The sequence below is a fragment of the Penicillium cinerascens genome, assembly GCF_028974065.1.
Source record: "Penicillium cinerascens strain IBT 15544 chromosome Unknown contig_16_segment0_segment0, whole genome shotgun sequence".
In the NCBI taxonomy this organism is placed as follows: Eukaryota; Fungi; Ascomycota; class Eurotiomycetes; order Eurotiales; family Aspergillaceae; genus Penicillium; species Penicillium cinerascens.
Genome location: NW_026695286.1, coordinates 763,738 through 783,096, shown reverse-complemented (window position 1 = coordinate 783,096; position 19,359 = coordinate 763,738). Strand labels below are relative to the sequence as shown.

General features: G+C 52.2%; 8 protein-coding genes across 8 annotated transcripts; 4 read left to right on the top strand and 4 right to left on the bottom strand.

The window, feature by feature from the left end:
• Window positions 1-92: 92 nt before the first annotated feature.
• N7498_000289 (uncharacterized protein) lies at window positions 93-653 on the top strand (the record flags this gene model as incomplete). Its single annotated transcript, XM_058447352.1, has 2 exons — window positions 93-446; window positions 501-653. 2 exons carry the CDS (start codon window positions 93-95, stop codon window positions 651-653), a joined length of 507 nt encoding a protein of 168 aa, XP_058312763.1.
• Window positions 654-3,207: 2,554 nt separating this feature from the next.
• On the top strand, window positions 3,208-6,636 carry N7498_000288 (LEA domain protein; the record flags this gene model as incomplete). The annotated part of the gene is made up of 2 exons (XM_058447351.1): window positions 3,208-6,054; window positions 6,106-6,636. The coding sequence occupies 2 exons, from the start codon at window positions 3,208-3,210 to the stop codon at window positions 6,634-6,636; spliced, it is 3,378 nt and encodes a 1,125-aa protein (XP_058312762.1).
• A 273-nt stretch (window positions 6,637-6,909) lies between these two features.
• On the bottom strand, window positions 6,910-7,709 carry N7498_000287 (GNAT family N-acetyltransferase; the record flags this gene model as incomplete). The annotated part of the gene is made up of 3 exons (XM_058447350.1): window positions 6,910-7,044; window positions 7,092-7,466; window positions 7,545-7,709. 3 exons carry the CDS (start codon window positions 7,707-7,709, stop codon window positions 6,910-6,912), a joined length of 675 nt encoding a protein of 224 aa, XP_058312761.1.
• Window positions 7,710-8,075: 366 nt separating this feature from the next.
• N7498_000286 (uncharacterized protein) lies at window positions 8,076-9,711 on the bottom strand (the record flags this gene model as incomplete). Its single annotated transcript, XM_058447349.1, has 2 exons — window positions 8,076-8,466; window positions 8,522-9,711. 2 exons carry the CDS (start codon window positions 9,709-9,711, stop codon window positions 8,076-8,078), a joined length of 1,581 nt encoding a protein of 526 aa, XP_058312760.1.
• A 668-nt stretch (window positions 9,712-10,379) lies between these two features.
• On the top strand, window positions 10,380-11,678 carry N7498_000285 (metal-dependent hydrolase family protein; the record flags this gene model as incomplete). Its single annotated transcript, XM_058447348.1, has 1 exon — window positions 10,380-11,678. The coding sequence occupies one exon, from the start codon at window positions 10,380-10,382 to the stop codon at window positions 11,676-11,678; it is 1,299 nt and encodes a 432-aa protein (XP_058312759.1).
• A 382-nt stretch (window positions 11,679-12,060) lies between these two features.
• Window positions 12,061-13,647, bottom strand: N7498_000284 (uncharacterized protein; the record flags this gene model as incomplete). Its single annotated transcript, XM_058447347.1, has 6 exons — window positions 12,061-12,967; window positions 13,018-13,095; window positions 13,156-13,199; window positions 13,252-13,377; window positions 13,443-13,546; window positions 13,620-13,647. 6 exons carry the CDS (start codon window positions 13,645-13,647, stop codon window positions 12,061-12,063), a joined length of 1,287 nt encoding a protein of 428 aa, XP_058312758.1.
• Window positions 13,648-14,216: 569 nt separating this feature from the next.
• N7498_000283 (transcription initiation factor TFIID subunit TAF2) lies at window positions 14,217-18,010 on the top strand (the record flags this gene model as incomplete). The annotated part of the gene is made up of 2 exons (XM_058447346.1): window positions 14,217-16,880; window positions 16,931-18,010. The coding sequence occupies 2 exons, from the start codon at window positions 14,217-14,219 to the stop codon at window positions 18,008-18,010; spliced, it is 3,744 nt and encodes a 1,247-aa protein (XP_058312757.1).
• Window positions 18,011-18,446: 436 nt separating this feature from the next.
• On the bottom strand, window positions 18,447-19,117 carry N7498_000282 (putative small nuclear ribonucleoprotein SmG; the record flags this gene model as incomplete). The annotated part of the gene is made up of 4 exons (XM_058447345.1): window positions 18,447-18,506; window positions 18,560-18,634; window positions 18,959-19,030; window positions 19,088-19,117. 4 exons carry the CDS (start codon window positions 19,115-19,117, stop codon window positions 18,447-18,449), a joined length of 237 nt encoding a protein of 78 aa, XP_058312756.1.
• Window positions 19,118-19,359: the final 242 nt, after the last annotated feature.

The following is a 19,359-nucleotide window of genomic DNA, read 5'->3' as shown; positions in this document are numbered from 1 at the left end:
TACCCCGCAGTGGAGGCACCCGCAATCCATTTAAGTATTACGTCAAGCCCGTCTCCATTTCTTCTTCCATCTATACTACCTTGTCACACTCGATGTCTTCTAGAGCCATCTATCTCATCGCATCTCGAAATGCCGAAGCGCAACGAGCGCACTTTGCGATCTTTGTTCCTGCCGCCGGGCAGACCGATCGCGGAACCTTGATACAAGCCGTCGGAGCACCCATGACAGGCTACATCCTAGAATTCAAGCGCAACTACTCACCGCGCGAAGATTCGACTGAGAAATACGCTATGATCGAGATCGGTCATGTCGAGTCTGAGAACATCGTCGATTCTACATCTACAGTTAAGTGTAGCGACGGGGTCCCGAAAGGCAACCTCGAGATTGCGGCTTCTCAGATACCCACTCCCGGGATCAGTGATAACTTTTTAGCACCCGTTAATGACGTGAGGATGCGTCACCTTCGTTCCCGTTCTATACTGACTTGATTTGGTGGATAGATGACGAATAAACGGTGCCAGGAATGGACGATGGAGTATATCCGACACCTCGTCAGTAAACACCTTATCGAAGCTGAAGCCATCCGAACGGTTCAGTCAAGGCGCGACTCTCCGACCCACGGCATTCGGTTACAGCCCACTATTCCACGTTGATACCGGGTCCCAAGGAGTTCGGGGCCTGGCACGTACTGGCTGGGCTTACGCGGCTCGGTCAAGTTAACTGCGGACCGACATGTCCAGTTCATTTTTTGCTTGATGAATGTTGCTCGGAATTGCATTGGCCTGGTGTTAATTCCTGCTTTTTGATAGTTTATTTGGGCGTTTTTGACCTAGGCGTTCGGTCAGTTTTCGCGATTCTCATTCCCGACAAGTGCTGTCAAAGGGATAATTTGGTTGGCGCAATGCGGAATTCAATCACGAAGAAGACCGTCTCGAATCATTCTCCTTGGATCCGAAACCAGTCAATCCGTCCTGCCATACGCTCGCAGAACATCACCGTACAAAAGATAGAAATGGAGGGTATAGGATAAAGACGTGTTCTCGACGTGACGCCACACGTGAGGTCATTTTGGCAGCGCGTGTCCACGTGACCGTTCAACAGGGCTGAACAGACTGAACCATTCTTCAGTCCGGCAGAAATGGCTAGTATAATTTGGGTAATAGATTCGTGCTCGGCATATTAGATTAACTCTCCACTTTCGCTTAATAGAATTCCAAGAATTTTGCCCCAGTTTCTAAAAACAGTAGGACCTCGTTGCGCGGCCCATAAAACTTGATTTGCACCGTTAGCACTAGGGCAAACCTTGTTACCCTGTCGGGGATTTCCCAGCGGGTAAACCCACGCCAACGGTCGCGGATCGATCGATGCCTCCGACGCCTTCAAGATCGTGCCACAGGGAAAACAACTTCTCGACATATTTCCACTTGGAGGGAGAAATGCCTGTAATTCCCTGAAGAACAATCTAAGTGAACATACCATTTCTACCTTGATTTGCCCCGATGATATCAGCTCGGACTCGGGATCATTTGTGTGGCTGACGGCTCCACTATAATTATATTAAAAATGATGAATCGTCCGATCGATCATGATCTCATCCGGCCGACGCCCCGGTGGCTTGTGCTCCGCTCGACCCTCTCCTTCGCACGTGCGATAGTGTGCAAGGCGGTCCCCTGGTCACTGCTGTATGTTTCAAGTTGGCCTGGTGGAAATTATCAGCACTATAACAAGAATTTATTGTATCGTCATCGTAGGCCTAGACCGGAGAAAATGTCTGCTATTCAAGTTATTCTCCGGTCTATCTGTCCAGAACACTTTGGGGCAGGCAACAAGGTAAACCAGCACGTGAAATCTGGCTGTATAGTTGCACCGTCCAACCTAGCGCCCAACTTTGAACTGTAACACCTGCACATCTGATGTAATGATGATTACCGCTCTCTAATGGGAAGCTATCGGCAATCAAGGATGCACAGTGTACATCGAGGTTGGCACTGAACCACACTTCTTGACAATGAGCCACAGTGACTTTGACAGGGGGTGGCAGGTTGACAGGCTGACAGGCAGTCGGAGCGGGGCCAAATCAAGGCTGAAAGACTGGACCCCTGGCAGTAGGCCAATTCGTATCGTGATTGGGTCCCCGTTGTTTCGAAAGGGCCAGACGTGAGAGCTTCCATGGCTCGCTACGTGCCGATACCCAGTCACTGACAGCTGCGGAGATTTTTCAAACTTGAAACTTGAGCAAGTACGCGTGTACAGCAGACTCGCACAGGTAGTATCCGGCTCACTCTGAACATTCTGAAGGCGTCTGAACATTCATGGAGACTAATTTTACTCTAGATTCTGAGCGCCGGAGAATTGCATCGTAGTACAGACACATTGCACCGTGCAAATCATAAGCAAGATCCTCGATCGGGTAATCTATCGCAAATGTGCGCCACAGGCAAAGAGTGGTACGGCATTGAAAGACCCGCGTCATGTTAGACTCCATACCACCACGTTGTACTCCACCTCGCCATCCTGCCACACCTCGATTCAGCCACACCTCCGACCTCCGTTCATGATTCGTCCGCGCCCATGCTACATACCCTCATCGGCTAGGTGCATATCCATTCATCTGCAGAGCTGGGCGACCCGCTATTATGATGCCAGCGATGCTAGCAACGGCCACCATGTGGCTTTGTGGCCACTTCCCGTATTTCTAAACCCTGAACACCCCCGCAGACGATGGACCCATCGACACGGACAACAGGGATTGGAGTGGTGTTCGAAGCTCGCGATGATATCAACAGCCCATGACGTAGTAGGCTCTGTGGCAGTCGTGCCTGGGGTATAGCTTGCTGTGGCTGTAGCTTTGCTATGATATCAGAACCCCCTGAATGTTCATTTAAGCAGTCGATTCTCTCGGGGATTCTAGGATTTCATTAAAAATTTTGAACTCTTTTTCTTCTTATCAAAATAACTCTGCATTAGTCTCGAACTTTACCTTCGGCCTAATTGTACATTACTTTATTGAACCTGCCGAAGATACCTCAAGATACTTCATGACTGTTACGACGTCACTTAACCTGACGACTGTTGAATATCAAATTACGAAAGATACTTGTGTATAACTATTCCTTGGAAGTCTTATCAACCTACCACCACCTTTTATCCGATCTACACAACACATCGACCTCGACTCCGACTCTCCAAAAAAAAAAGCTTACAACCATGTCTTCCCCCGCCACGAGCAAAGCTCCTCCCAAGCTCGGCTCGAAAGCCGGCACCCCCGCCAAACTTCGCAAGGGCTCTGGATCCAGTGCCGCCTCCAAGCCCTCCAGTGTCGCTGACAGCCCGAAGCCGGTGAAGAAGACACCCGGAAAGCAGACCCCAAAGAAACTCACTCCCAAGGCTCCCCAGCCTATCGACGACGACGAAGAGCAATCTATCCCCGAGACCCCTTCGCCCAAGTCTAAGAAGAAGACCGGCTCTTCCGAGCAGCGCCGACCTGCTTCTCCTCATGATGATGCTGTCTCCCAGGCTTCCGGCTCCGCTGCCCCTCTTGGCGGTTTCTCTGGAGCTGCGGGTAAGGCTAAGGGTCAGGCTGGACAGGCTAAGGATGATGTGACGCAGGGTGCGCAGAGCGCTAAGAACAACTTGCCTAACGCTCCTCTTGATTTGTCTGCCCTCAAGGGTCTTTCTGTCTCTGATGGTGGTCAGATTCTTGGTGAAGATGGAAACCCCGTTGGACAGGTCGTCGAGGGAGATCCTGAAGACCTCGCTGGCCAGACTGTTGGTGATGATGGTGAGATTGTCGATGAGGATGGTGACCTGATTGGTCGCGTTGACATCCTCCATGATGTCGAAGACCAGGCCCAGGATCTTCCCGAGGATGCTCAGAACCTTCCCAATGGTGTGAAATCCAAGGCCGATGAATTGAAGGAAGTTGTCACCGACCTCTCGCAGCTCGAGGGCTTGCCCGTTTCTGACGGCGGTGTTATCAAGAATGCCGCTGGCCAGGTTGTTGGTAAGATCACCGAGGGAGACCCCGAGGATCTCATCGGATATACCCTCAATGACGACGGTGAGATCGTTGATGATGATGGCGACGCCATCGGTCGCGTTGAGCTCGTTCCCGTCGAAGAGCAGAAGAAGGCCATTGAAGAGGCTGCCGGTGGTGACACTGAGCAGACCGATGGTGGCAAAGAGGATGTCGAGGATACCTTCGAAGACGCTGAAGATAATCTCGACGCTGGTGAGACCAAGGACGCTGTTGATGGCGGTGCTGAGGGTGCTCAGCATACTGCCGAAGACGCTGGCGAGGAGGCTGGCGATGTTGCCGATAAGGCCCAGGAGGGTGTCCCCGATGTCGACGCCGATGAGGCCAAGGAAACCGCCGAGGGTGCCGCCGACAACGCCCAGGATGTCGCCGAGGATGCTGGCGAGGAAGCCCAAGAGCGCATTCCGGACCTGGATACCCTCGAGGGTCTGACCTGCAACAAGCGCGGCTGGATCATCGGCCGGGATACCGGCAAGCCCGTCGGTGAGCTCATCGAAGGTGACCCCAAGAAGATCTCCCGTCTTGGAGCTACCTTGGACGATAAGGGTCAGTTCTGGGACAACAAGGGCAACGTTCTTGGCAAGGTCAAGGCTCTCCCCATCGAAGACGACAATGATGAGGAGGGTCCCTTCTCCGGACTTGAAGGCCTCGTCGTCGGTCAGGACGGCTGGATCGAGGACGAGAACGGAACCCGAGTTGGCAAGCTTGTTGAAGGTGACGCCAAGAAGCTTCTCGGCCGCGGTGTTGACGAGGATGGTGAAATCCTGGATCGCCACGGCAGCGTCATCGGACGCGCCGACCGCTACGAGGAGCCCGAGGCCGAGCCTGAAGCCGAGGAGGAGCGTCCTGACTTCTCTGTTCTGAACGGCCTCACCTGCAACAAGGCCGGCTACGTGATCGGGTCCGAGGGCTTCCCCATCGCTCGCGTCGTCGAGGGCAACCCGAAGGAACTCGCCGGCAAGAAGATCGAAGATGGAGAGATCTACGACGGCAAGAAGGTCGTTGGCCGCGTTGAGCTCATTCCCGAAGACGAGCGCGAGAGCAAGCCCGAGGGCCCCTTCGCCGGCATGGAGAACCTGTTTGTGAACAAGGATGGCTTCGTCGAGGACGACGAGGGTTCCATCGTTGGTCAACTTGTTGAGGGTGACCCCAAGAAGCTCCGTGGTCGCGCCGTTGACGAGGATGGCGAGATCACTGACAAGTACGGCAATGTGAAGGGCCGCGCTGAGCCCTATGAGGCCCCGGAGGAGGAGGCTCCTGCCGAGGCTGACCTCTCTATTCTTGAGGGCAAGGTTGTCAACAAGAGCGGCAATGTCGTCGATCCCGCTACCGGTGCTGTCGTCGGTCGCATTGTCGAGGGTGACAAGCGCCTCGCTGGCCGCAAGGTTGACGGCAAGGGCCAGATCTGGGGTGACAACGGTCAGATTGTCGGCCGTGCTGAGCTCGTTCCCGGTTCTGAGGAGGAGAAGGCTGAGGGTCCTTTCTACGGCTTCGACAACGCCGTTGTCGGCAAGGATGGTGTCGTCATGTCCGGCGAGCAGATCATTGGCCGACTGATTGAAGGCGATGCGAAGCGTCTTGTTGGCCGCAAGGTCGATGAGGATGGCGATGTCGCCGATAAGAATGGCAACACCATCGGCAAAGCCGAGCGCTGGGAGCCCGAGGAGAAGAAGCGGGATATCAACCCCATGTCTGGTCGCAAGGTCAACAAGGAGGGTGATGTCCGCGATGCTGATGGCAACCTCATCGGCAAGCTGACCGAGGGCAAACTTGCTACCCTTATCGGTAAAGCTATTGATGACAACGGCTACGTTGTTGACAATGAGGGCAACAAGATTGGCGAGTGCACTCTCCTCGAAAACATTCCCGAGCCCGAGGCCGAGGACGAGGGTCCTACTGCTGAGGAGCAGGAGGCTACGGCCAAGACTGAGCAGGACCGCCAGCTGGCCGAGCGAATGTGCCACATCCTACGCCAGACTCTGGAGCAGGTCAAGCCTATTTGCAAAATGATCCAGGAGGTAAGTCGAGATGTTCCAGAATCCTCCAGAATTTCACTGACATGTCAACAGAAACTGGCATCCGCCGAGCGCAAGTCCAAAGAAGATCTCGATGAGGAGAAGCTGGTCAAGGACGTGAAGCCTCTCCTCGAGGAGGGAGGCCGCATGCTCCAAGAGTGCAACGGCTCCATCCGCGCACTCGACCCCGATGGCCGCATCGCCGCAACCGCCAAGGCGCGCGCCCAGACTCGCGATGCGACTCCTGAGGAGTACCAGCTCGCCGATATGCTCAAGGAGCTGACCGAGACCGTAGTCAAGACCATTGACAACGGCAAGAAGGCTATCGCCGACATGCCCCACGCCAAGAAGAAGCTCAACCCTCTCTTCGGTCTCCTTTCCGAGCCTCTCTTCCAGATCATTGCTGCCGTTGGCTTGCTGCTGAGCGGTGTTCTCGGTCTGGTTGGTCGTCTTCTCGATGGTCTCGGTCTTGGTGGTTTGTTGAATGGTATCCTTGGTGGCCTTGGACTCGACAAATTGATCGACGGCCTTGGTCTCGGAAGCCTGACTGGTGCTCTGGGACTGGGCGGCGGTGATAAGAAATAAGGACTTTCCTTGATTCACTGTTTTGACAACGCTGGCTTCGTTGACAATGTTATCTCAGTTTTGATTTAATTTCGGTTTGTTGGTTTGACGCGATGGTTTCTAGCTTTTGTATACGCGTGGCCTTGGAAAACGTTTGCGCTTTCATTTTGTCTCTTCTCTTACTGTCTCAGTGTACGGGATTAATAATTGATTCGACCTTTTAACGTTTAACATTGTGTTCAACTGAGTAAACTCTCTAAGACCATCCATCAAGCATCCCCCAGAACGGAAGTATTATGCAATGTCCTTTCGCATGAATATGGCCTTCGTGTCCCATCTCTTGCCGGTTTTATCCCTGACATCGAAGAAGTTCTCCACAATCTTGATAGACCTGTAACCCCGTCTACTATACCAGTCCTGGTTGATAATCTTAAAAATGTTAGTCAAGTCCACTTCAAACTGACTGATGCTCTTACCTTGGGGGAAGCTCCAAACGCAACCTTAGCATATTCCCCTCGCATCTGATCTTCTCTTACAAGTGTGGACAGCAGCAAAGTCTTAGCACATAGAGGCTCTCGAGCAGCCAGGCCCTCAACTTCATCCATAGCTGCTCGTCCGATTCCCTTGCCTTGCCTGGAACGCGAGACAAAGAAAGTCTTGATCCAGAAGACACCTTCGGTGGGAATTTCGAGTTCGATACGGTCGGATTCTTGACATTTCGAGTCCAAAGAGATATGCCCAATAGGAACAAACTCTATTTGTGAAGGTTGGCGTGGAACTGCATTGATAGATGCAGCCGTGTCAACCAGCTTGTCACTTCCAACTCCCTCCAAGTCACTGGGTGGGAGGACCTGTTACCTCGCGTTAATGTTCCACTGCTTTCAATACCCGGGATAACATCAGATATTCGTCTTGTTGCGAAGACTTACAATCCAATAGATGCATTTCTCGCCTTTAATCTGCGCATCTCTCCATATCTCTTCGACCTTGTCCATATCCCAAGAACATTCCACACGCTGTTTATAAAGCCATTCTCGGTGGGACTCAGACAGCGGATCCCAAGGGATCAATGTCACTTCTGATTTTGAGATCATTCTGAAAAACCGAATAAGTTGCGAGATATGAAAAGAGAATACTTTATTAAGGGTTTTTTTTTTAAGTTTTAAAGTGTCAAGGTGTCAACAGCAGGGCGTACCTTAGGATGAGGTTAAGCCTAATCGGGAAGGCGGAATGTATAGAAATCACATGGATGCAACCGTAGAAAGCCTTGAGAAACATGACTTCTCTCGAGTCTATTTACGGGAAAGTTTATTTTCACTAGTAGTATAAAAGCCAAATTACAGTGACCTCCTGTTTTGGATGCTTATCAAAATGATATCTAGGAGCTCAAATTTATGCTGATAATATCTTGCATCGTTGATAATTGCACAATTAACGACGTTATCGACTAAGAACAAAATTTATGCAACGTACTCCTTGTCGGGGCCAACGGGACTAGACCAACTCTTAAAATCCGCACAACGAAGCTTAGCCTCAAACATCGCATCAATCTCCAGGACTGTGCGTCCTTTCATCTCAGGGATCATCAACCATGTAACTGTCCAAGCAAAGAAGCAAAAGCCAGCGTAGACAAAACCGGTCTTTCCTTTCAGATCACCTGAACCCGTGTTGTAAATGTATGGCAAGACAAGGCAAAAAACCACATTTGAAATCATATAGCACAACACACCAATGCCCTGGGTTTTAGCTCGGAGGCGCAGCGATGATGTTTCGCCGTTGACCGCGTAAGACGCTGGCCACACGCCCATACCGCAGACTACTACCACGAGTATCAAGCAAACCGCGGTGTACCTAGAGTTACAGTCAGCAAGTGATACGATAGAATTTCCTGTGTGACAACACGTACCAAACAACAACGTTGCCAGTCCAGCAACCAGCAATCCCCATACTCAGCCATATCACGGTCGCAACTGCCAGGGTCCAAAGCATCAGTGGACGCCGTCCGGCCCGACTCATAAGCCAAATACCAACAGCATTAGCCAACAGACCCAGCACAATACCCAGAATCAAGATAATGATACTAAGGCTCGGCGACATCCCAACTACCTGCATGAAGTAACTAGCACTCGCAAGAAGCGGGACTCCAAAGAGACTAGGAACCATGAACGAGAATGCCACGATCATCGTCCGGCGCCGATTGGTTCCCCTGAAGCAATCCACATACGCCAGCTCGCGAGACAATTCCTCCTCGCTGGCAATTGACAAGCGCATTTGAGCCAAAAGCGGTGCCACGTCCACTTTTTCAGTATGCAAAGCCTTCATCGCACTTTGTGCCTTGTCATAATCTCCTTTGCGAACCAAATAAGACGGACTTTCAGGTATAACAAACGCCACAACGAAGGGCAAAAGCGTGAAAATCCACTGAGTCGCAAATGGAATCAAGAATGCAGCCGATGTCGTCTTCTTCTCACACGCGAGGATGACACCAGCTCCAATCAATTCCCCAATCAACATAAATGTTGGTGAAAGCGCCATAGTCGAACCTCTCAAACTCGTCGGAACAGTCTCCGACAAATAAGTCTGCGCACCGGTCATGGCACCACCAACACCCCACCCCTGCACAAACCTCCCAACGAGAAAGGCTCCTCGTCTGGAGTTTATATCACTGGGTAGATTGGAACAAAATGCAATAGCGATTCCAACACCGCAGACGAAACAGCTTAGACCCAGTGACCAGCGACGGCCAATACGGTCTTGAAGCCAGCCCGCAGCGGGTGCGCTAATTATAGATCCTAACGGGCTCATTGCACTCCAGACAGAAAGCCATGACGAGGGGATGATGTAGGTGTCGTTGTATAGTTCGCCGAATTCGAGCCTGAAGTAGGGGACTGCTGTTATTGTTCCCAGGATGACGGTGTCGTAGCCAGTTAAGAGGTAGGCGAAGGCAATGCCAATGCAGTAGGCTACTAGCTTGGGGTAGCGGCGGATTTCGTGTGATAGGGAGGTGTTGTCGAGACTGGGTTGTATCAAGGCAGATACAGGCTCACGACTCTGTTCCTCGTTCTCGCCGAACCGAGAGAGTTCCAGTGTTCCCATTCTAGATGAGTGTAGTGTTTATCAAACGATGGTAAAAGGTCTGGGCATGTGCTTTTTTGAAATAAACGGCTGAGAATCCGGGGTCTATTTAAATGTGCCTGGCGACGGTTCTTACGCGTTTCCTGGAGGATCAATTGGTTGTGGCATCAAGGCGCAAGAATGGGTTTCCAATCACAATCTTCCGTCGGGATGTTGTGCTCAATTTCCTCGCATACTCGTCATCCGTTGCGACATATACGGATGCTAAGAGCTCGCTAACGATAATCCGGGGGGGAGATCTATGGAGCCCGATAAATCTCGCTATGCTTGCCGAAGTAGCCAATCAAATTGCGTGCTCTGTCGGGGGATTTCAATTGCGATTGGCTGGGTCGGCAGAAACAGGATCCACTTGGGACGACGCGAGATATGATTTTGGTTCTATCCTTGTCCTCGCTTCTGCGGAAATATGCTGTCGGGATTCGGATATGGGCTGTTATACGCGGCCCCATACGGAGTAGTCACAGCATAGAAGTAGCCTAGTGGAGGGTTGCTGATTTAAATACGCAAGGTGGCCCTCCCGCTGTAAATATATCCGTCACTTTCCACACCAAGGTTCGTTCCATCCATGAAACACATTGGCCTCCTTTTTTTTAGCCTAATTGCTGACACAGAGTCATTATAACAGCAAAATGGACGTCTCTCGAATCATCAAGCCCTGGAAGCTCAATTCGCACCGAAGCCTAGTTTTCGTGAACACGACCATCATCGACCCCGTTGAAGGAAAGCTCATCCAAGACGCCACAGTTCGCATCTCTAATGGCCAAATCACTGAAGTGAAAACCTCCGACTTGGCAACCGTGAGTGAAGATGACTCTTCCTCCGTGATCGACCTCAACGGGAAATACCTGTGCCCAGGCCTAATCGATTGCCACGTCCACATCGCCGTGGTCCCCGGCGAAGCCGACCTACGTGCCTACAAAGACATGACAGAGCGGAAATCTCTCCTGCGCCAGCCCCACGTCCTGAAGACGATGCTCTCACGCGGCTTCACCTCGATCCGCGACTGCGGTGGCGCAAGCCTGGCCGTGAAAGAAGCCGTTGAAGAAGGCGTCCTCCCCGGACCCCGTCTTTTCATGGCCGGCTACGCACTCTCCCAAACTGGAGGCCATGGCGACATGCGCGGTCGCCACGAAGAGCAGCTATGCTGTGGTGGGTCGATATCTGGTATTAGCAGGATCGTCGACGGGCCTGCGGAATGCTACAAGTACGCGCGTGAGGAACTCCGCCAGGGTGCGGATTTCATCAAGATCATGGGCGGTGGCGGAGTCGCGAGTCCGACAGATCGCATTGAGCATGTGCAGTTCTCTGATGAGGAGATTAAGGCTATTGTAACCGTTGCGCGGAATGCTGGTACCTATGTTACGAGTCATAGTTATACGCCGCAAGCTATTCAGCAGGCGATCAATCTAGGTGTGCGTGGGATTGAGCATGGGAATTTGATTGATCTCGAGACTGCGACGATGATGGCTGAGAAGGGGGTGTTCCTTACGCCTACTCTGATTGCGCATGTCATGTCTAAGCAGATGAATTTCTTGCCGGCGGATGGCGCGGCGAAGAACGATGAAGTTCTTGAGAAGGGGCTTAGGGCTATGAAGATGGCTGTTGATGCCGGTGTGACTGTTTGCTTTGGGACGGATCTTTTGGGACCCATGCATTTTGCCCAGAGTAAGGAGTTCTCTGTTCGGAGTAAGGTTCTTACTCCGATTCAGATTCTGCGCAGTGCTACGGTCAATGCGGCTCGTTTGCTGATGCAAGAGGAGAGACTGGGACAGGTGAAAGAGGGCTTCGTGGCGGATTTGTTGGTTCTTGATCGGAATCCGTTGGAGGATATTACAGTTTTGGATAGAGTGGAGGAGAGTATTTTGGGTGTTATTAAGGACGGAAGGGTTATGACTTCTCGGTGGGAGAAGTTGAGCGTTGAGGCCTAGGTTGTAGATGGGACGTGAACGGACTTCACCAGTGTCAAGATTATCGAGTTGAGTTACGAGTATGCAAGTGCTACCTGCTACGTTGAGAAGAATGATTGAACAAACTTGACGTTTAATTGCATAGTACATATGTGCAGGTTAAAATGGCCGTAATATACCCCAGGACAGAATCTGGTGATGCTGTCATGCGAGTCTGATCAGCCGCTATGATCGAATGCAATGGCATAGCGTCGAAGGCTGTAGTGTCGTAATTACAAATGCTTATAGGCGTATAGACAACAAGGCTACCAACTGTCGCCATAGTTGAAGACCTTGAGAGGAAGGCGATTTTGACGTGATTAGGCCTAGCTCCCCGTGGTAAATTGACGTAGGACGAAATGATTTAGTGATCCTTGGGACGGTCGTCCTCACTCTCAGGGCTGAGAGGAAGAGATGCCTCACCACCGAATTCACGGTAGGCTCTATCACGAGCAGCGGACTTGTCCTTGCGGATAGTGAGGCAGTTGATGCCGAGGAAGGTGGTGATGCGATTGATGACCAGAACGGCCCAGTGTGAGTATATCACGAAGGCGAAGAGGAAGTACAGACGCAGGTACCAGAGCTCCAACGAGGAGCCAAGCTGCGGGAGACCGATGTAAGGCAGGTTCACCAGAACCGCACCGATGACGAGAGGAGCTTGCAGGATAGTCCAGTAGGGGAAGGGCTGCCTCAACAGGTGGGCCAGAATGATCATGGTGGTCATACGTCCGAAGACGAAGGTGATGGTCGTGCAGAACAGGACGAGGTGGTTGTCAGACAGAAGGGTCGAGTAGGGCGAGAAGAGCCAGGCCATGTTGCACAGGGTGAACACGATCATAGGAACCCATTCCTTCAGCAGAGGGGTAAAGGGCAGGCCCTGCTTATTACGAGCAGAATACACGTTCAAAACACATCCGGGCAGATGGCCGAGGAAGAAGCCGACGACTAGAATTGGCACCCAGATGTCCTTGACCGAGTTGGTTCCGAACAGTGCGGGAATGTTGATCAGATCGGTAATAGGGCGCGACCAGATGCCAGGGCCCCAGATTCCAGAGGCGATCATAATGCTGATGGCAATGAGAAGGCCCTCAGTGGGGCCGTTGAAGTAGCCCAGGTACAAAGTGTGGGTGTGGAAGGTCTCCCAAGTAGAGAAGTACATGGCAAGACACGGAATGAGCGCAGTGTAAGCACCCAGAGTCGAGGCACCGAAGCCCATAGCAGCAGTCTCTAAAAGACTGGCGAGGGTGCAGTTCAAAGAGTCGATTCCGTGACTATAGTTCGTCAGTGACTGGTCCACGGATGGCGCCGGGATGGTACGAACTCAAACAACTCTCCCAGCCCGCTGGAAGTTCCGGTTCGGCGTGCTTGTTTACCGTCGACATTATCCAGAGTTGAGTACCTGCGCGTCGTTAGTTTTCGTTGTTCGTCGGGAGATATTCACGGGAGGTATTTGACTGACATCCACAAGCCCAATGCGAAGCTAAAGTACAACCACCAAGGGCCCTGTACGAGCCTTCAGTAAATGCAGACTATAATGTATGATAGGCAATCTTACCGGACCCTCAAGATCGGGCATGAAGATCTCAATCAATAAGACATTGCCCACGATCCACATGAACCCGAGCAGGGTGACCATGTTCGGGGCCATCCACATGGGCAAAAACTCAACAAAAGCATTCCACTATATAGAGTAGAATGTCAGCCAATAGCTCTCTCACTGCCGCGGGTTGATTTCAGGGGCCGTACGTAGTGCTTGAGAATATAGTTCGAGATAGGGGACTTGTCGACGGCCGAGTACTTATACGACTTTAGGGGAAGGAGGGCATCGTCGGAGAGCGAGTCTTGGGTCTCTGGAGAAGAGAAAGTAAAAATCAGTATTTCATGCTATAGACAACATTTCCAGCAAGCTCCGAGTCAACACACCTTGGACCATGCGGAGGATCGCGTTCATAGTGACGGTTGAGCCGCGTCGCGTGGGCACGTTCAGGAACCGTTAGGAGGTCAAGAAAGTATATCTCACCACCACAAGGGACCAGGGACGTAAGGAAAAGGAGTCGAAAGGTATACTCGCACGGTCTTGGCCAGGACACGCCCAAGCAATAGTACAGTAACCCAAAAATAGAAAGAAGGCAGAAGCCCGGAATGTTTCACAGGGATTTTCAGCCCACGGTCACGTGATGGTCTCCGCATCGGGACGCGAGGGCCTTGCCGTGGAGCGTCGCAAGGTTAACTCGGCCTGTTTTGGTGTCTCGACATCGCATTGCCAGGTCTCAGATCTCGGGTTTATTCGCTCTTATCCCTCGCTGTCACCGACCCCATTTCTCCCCCCACATCGACCTGTTAGGCCGCCTGTTGTTCTGTCCCAGGAGCTCAGTCGCGCCGGGATCTCGGTTCACGCCAATCATCGCGCCTAGTCAATCGCCGCTCCCGCTTCTGCTATGGTCGCCCACTGAGTTGGACATGACGGTTGATGGTTCTGGCAGCGCCCCCCGCGCATTTCGTTAGTGAGCATCCTTCGCGATGCCGGGCGTTGTCGAAGCGCCCGCCGCGGCGGATCCGTTGGACCTGGGATACAGTGTCGGGCACCAGAAGGTTGACCTAGACATTGATTTTGCTAGCAAGAGCTTGAAGGGACATGCGGAAATCACCATTCACCCTCATTACAAAACTTTGAAGGAAATTCGTTTGAACTTTCGACAGGGCGAGATCAAGCGTCTGAGTGTCAACGGAAAAGTCGCGACGGCGAATTATAGGGACCCTTACGACAGTCTCCATCTCTACGGAGCGCATTACCACGAGAGACTCACCGCGCATATCGACAAAAACCTCCTCACAACACTCCCGAAGCCCGAGGTATCGATCGCGATTCCGAAGAGCGTGCGGATTGACGAGTTGGACCCATCCTCGGCGGAAGCTCAGGAGCAAATTGCGCTGCAGGGCGCCGGTGGTGATGTCGATGGACCTGTTACTATCAAGCCCGAGGCAAATTTGCCACAGTTTACGGCTGTGACGGTCAGTATTGATTTTACGATTGATCGGATTCGGGATGGACTGCAGTTCGTAGGGGTGGACAGCGGAGACCGTCGATACCCCCATGCTTATACCACGAATTCACTGGAGTCCAGCGTTGGATGCCCTCTTTTCCCTTGTGTGGACAACCCGTCCTCCCGGTGCACTTGGGAAATTTCGATCTCATGTCCTTCATCTCTGGGAGACGTGTTCAACGGCAAAGGACGCGACGTTGGATCCAATACAACCTCTCGATCGCGAGCGCAGAACCGCTATATCTCCTCGGACGATGAAGGTCTGGATATGTCCGTGGTATGCTCCGGCGAGCTGACAGATGATATCACGGATCCAAACGACCCGACTCGGAAGACAGTCTCGTTTGCATCGTACTCGCCGCTCTCCGCTCAACAAATTGGATTCGCTGTTGGTCCCTTCGAATATGTGAATCTGGCGGACTTCCGTGAAAGTGATCAGGATGAACAACTTGGACAAAACGCTATTCCTCTGCATGCATTCTGTCTTCCAGGACGCGGTGACGAGGTTCAAAATACCGCCTTCCCTATGGCACAAGCCATCGACTTCTTTTCTTTGTCCTATGGGTCGTATCCATTCTCCAGTTACAAAATCTGCTTTGTTGATGACGTCGCAGTGGATACATTGCCGACAGCGTGCATGGCTATATGCAGTAGTCATCTTCTTTTCCCGCCTGAGATCATCGATCCCATGTACGACTCAACCAGAGCGCTTGTACATGCGCTGGCTTGCCAATGGTCTGGAATCAACATCATTCCTGACGAGCCCGCAGACACCTGGGTTACCGTCGGCGTGGCATGGTATATCACAGACACGTTCATGAAAAAGCTTTGCGGCAACAACGAATACCGATTCCGACTCAAGCAGATGTCTGACAGGATCTGCGAGCTGGACTACGAGCGTCCTTCGATCTACGACATGGGCAACTTCTTGAAGATTGACCCATCCGAATATCGTTTCATTGCGCTGAAGGCACCCTTGGTCCTGTTCATTCTCGACCGTCGCCTAACCAAGGCTAGTGGAAAGGCGACCATGCCCCGAATCATTTCTCGACTTTTCTTAAACTCCCGAATGGGTGACATCCCCAACGGAGCTGTCACCTCTTCATTGTTCCAGAAGACATGCGAGCGCCTCGGGCATGCCAAGCTTGATGTTTTCTTCGGGCAATGGGTCTATGGAGCTGGATGCCCGCGATTCCAGGCCACACAGCGATTCAACAAGAAGAAACTTGTGGTTGAAATGATGATCAGGCAAGTCCAGTCCGATCAGACGGCCGCTCGTGATCTTGAAAAGAATGCGTTCTTGCGCGATCTCAAGGAAGAAGTTCGACAAGTCTATGCCGGTGCCATCCAGCCTGTCTTCACTGGCTCCATGACGCTTCGTATTCACGAGGCCGATGGTACCCCGTACGAACATATCGTCGAGATCAAGGAGGGCGTGACAAAGTTTGACATCCCCTACAATACGAAATACAAGCGACTCAAGCGCAACAAGAAGCAAAGAGAACGTGCTGTCGCATCGGGTGAAGCCGATGCCCAGGAAGAAGTCCTCCTTTACTGCCTTGGAGATGTTCTACAAACAGAGGAAGAGACAGCCCAGTGGCGCCTAGCCGACTGGACCAAGGAGGATGAAGAAAGGATGGGACAGGAGTCTTACGAGTGGATCCGCATGGATGCGGATTTCGAATGGGTCTGCAAGCTGTCCCTCGGCATGCCTGGATACATGTACCTCTCGCAACTCCAGCAAGACCGCGATGTCGTTGCTCAATTGGAGTCCCTTCAGTACATGGCAGCGCAGCGAGAGCATCCTTTGATCTCGACCATCTTTGTTCGCACACTCATGGATAGTCGATACTTCCACGGTATACGAGTGACGGCGGCAGAGGCGTTGATCAAACATGCCAAAGATGAAGTTGATTGGATTGGGCTGTTCCATCTTGAAAAGGCCTTCCAAGAACTTTTCTGTCTCCCGGACTCGCCCATGACACGATCCAATGATTTCTCGGATCGCGCTGCCTATATCTTGCAGAAGGTGATTCCGGAGTCCATCTCGAAGGTGCGGGATAATAGTGGCAAGACACCTCTTAGGGTGAAGCAGTTTTTGTTCGACAAGCTCAAATTCAACGACAACTCCAACAATGAGGTATGTGTGAGTCTTCTGTCTTGCTTGAACCTATGCTAATCAGGACATAGTACTCGGACAATTTCTACGTCGCTTCCCTGATGCGTTCACTCTGCCATGCGATGCTCGGTAGAACGGACCCTCGACCGGAGGAGGAGCTGGCCCATTTCGACATGCAGCGCGTTCTCGAGAGTCAAGCTGAGGAACAACTCGAGAAAGACACCCTCGCAGAATTTGACCGCTACAGGAGAATGGACGAATGGTCCGGCTCATTCCAGAACATATACTCGCGAGCTGCATTGCACTGCCAGATGCAGATGATGCAAGCCAAGATACAAGAGCTCGATCTAATGCTCTTTGTTCCTTATACCCGGTCTGGTACCTACGATCTGCTTCGTTTGGAGGCGTTTGAATGCCTTGTCGAGCTCGACATCTCCCAAAGTCCCGAGCTCCTGCGCTGGCTCATCTTCACCATGACCAGTGACACATCCGCTTACGTTCGTCACCACTGCCAACGCCTTTTCGGTCGAGCTTTGGCGCAGATTGCCTTTGGGCGACCTGGGCAAATAGAGCCGAACCAGACAGGGGGATTGATTATCGAGCAAGAGTCTTCAACGGAAGTTCGCCAAGCTGATCTTGCACGTCGTCAAACCGTCCCTGGTGCCATTGAAGCGTTGAAGAAGGAAATCTCAGGTGATCCATCTCTCAAAGAGTATATGTGGGCTGCATGCAACTCGATGTCAATCGGGGTCCTCGAACTGGCCGAGCTGCTAGATGTCTGCCGCGTCTTATTCGACCCCGTCACATCGAAGCGTATCACATTGCGGCTCGGACGCCACTGGAGGGTGAAGAACCTAGGAAATGGCAAACTCCACTTCTCCCGAACGGGATCCTTCCGGGGCAGCCTCCATCCCAAACGGAAACGCGACGAGTCTGGAATGCTCCCGCCAGCCCCGCGCATCACCTTCAAGCAGTCCAAGACCGGCACAACTCCAAGCACGCCATCCTCGACAGCCCTCCCCAAACTACACATTCCCCACCCATCATCCACTCCGACTGCGGGCACCGGCACACCCACTGCTTCTACGCCCGCAACTCCTGCCAGCGGCGGCGGCTTGAAGCTAAAGCTCAAGTTCGGGCACAAAAAATAAACCCGCACGGCTAGACTTAAATCTGTTCATGTACTCTACTTTCTATTCACGTCGACCTGATTGGAAAGCTACATTGCGAGGAGGAAATCACGCATGGTTTTAGGCGCGCAGGCGATGCATTGCTTTGGTCAATAAGAGATAATATCACATAAGTTGTGCTTCGAACCCGCATGTGTCATTTCATAGCTACCCACGGCACCAGTGTAGTCCAAGCCACACATAAAAACAAAGTGTAATCTAAGCCACACGCAAAAACAAGGTGCCATGGCTAGTGTAGTCGAAGCTACACAAAAACGCAGAAAAAAGGTTTTGATTGTCCCCATACGAGCAACCGACCCAAACTCCCTGACCCGTTATAAACTTGAACGTCCCCACGCGCGCGCCGCGCACTTTTGTGCCTCGAGCAGAAACAGGAAAAGTCGTAGATGCATGTTGTTTATTTGGTGTCGATGCGCTCAAGGGCTTCGATCATGATCAGCGAGTTACCGCGGATGCACTGTGCTTGTTAGCTCCGTTGATGGCACGGGTTTGGTGGGGGGAGGTACGTACACACATGCCCATGGGGACTTTCTCGCCACCATCCTTCTCCTCGAAGGCTTCGTCGAGGACGATGTTCATGAAGACCTAATGAGGGGTGGTTAGTCAGTTTTGTATGTGGACGCGGGCGAACAGAGTGGAGGCAGAGGGGGTGTCGGAGCGAAGCCAGAAGGGCCGACGTCCCACGCGGTGTAGGATTCGCTCTATGGAGCTCTGGTGCCATAGTGAAGGGATTTTGAATGGCCCGCAGGCTTCAATTCGCGGTTCATGGACGACCCGAGACTGAATGCATGCACGGCGCGAGCCTTGAAACAAAGCATGGTCCGTATGCATGAGGGGAACAAGCGCGGGGGGGACGAGCGTGAGAGGAACGAGTCATTGAGGGGGGACGAAGCGACAAGGAAGACTCACATCGTATCCGCGGAGGATACCAATGACCTTGCGGTTGCCGTTGATCTGGCAGAAGACCCGCTTCTCCATGTACTGGAGAGGATTGTCAGCAAAAGAACGGGGAGGGGGACAAGCAGAGACAAGACCAACCTTCTTGAGTTCAGGCTGTGCTTGAGGCATCTTGGAACGTTTGGAACGAGCCGGGGGAAAGAGAATGTGGAGTTGCTGAGTTCATCGGCTTCATCTTCATCTTGATCAACGGAGGATTCGTCCGGGCCCGGGAAAATATTCCCCCGGATAAGCGATAAGAGCTCTTGAATCGAGAGCCGCCCAACTTCGTGAAGCAGTTGTTGCACAACTTCTTCCACTACCGCATCCACGCCTTCGGTTATCACTTCACCGTGAGAAACATTGTTCAAGTT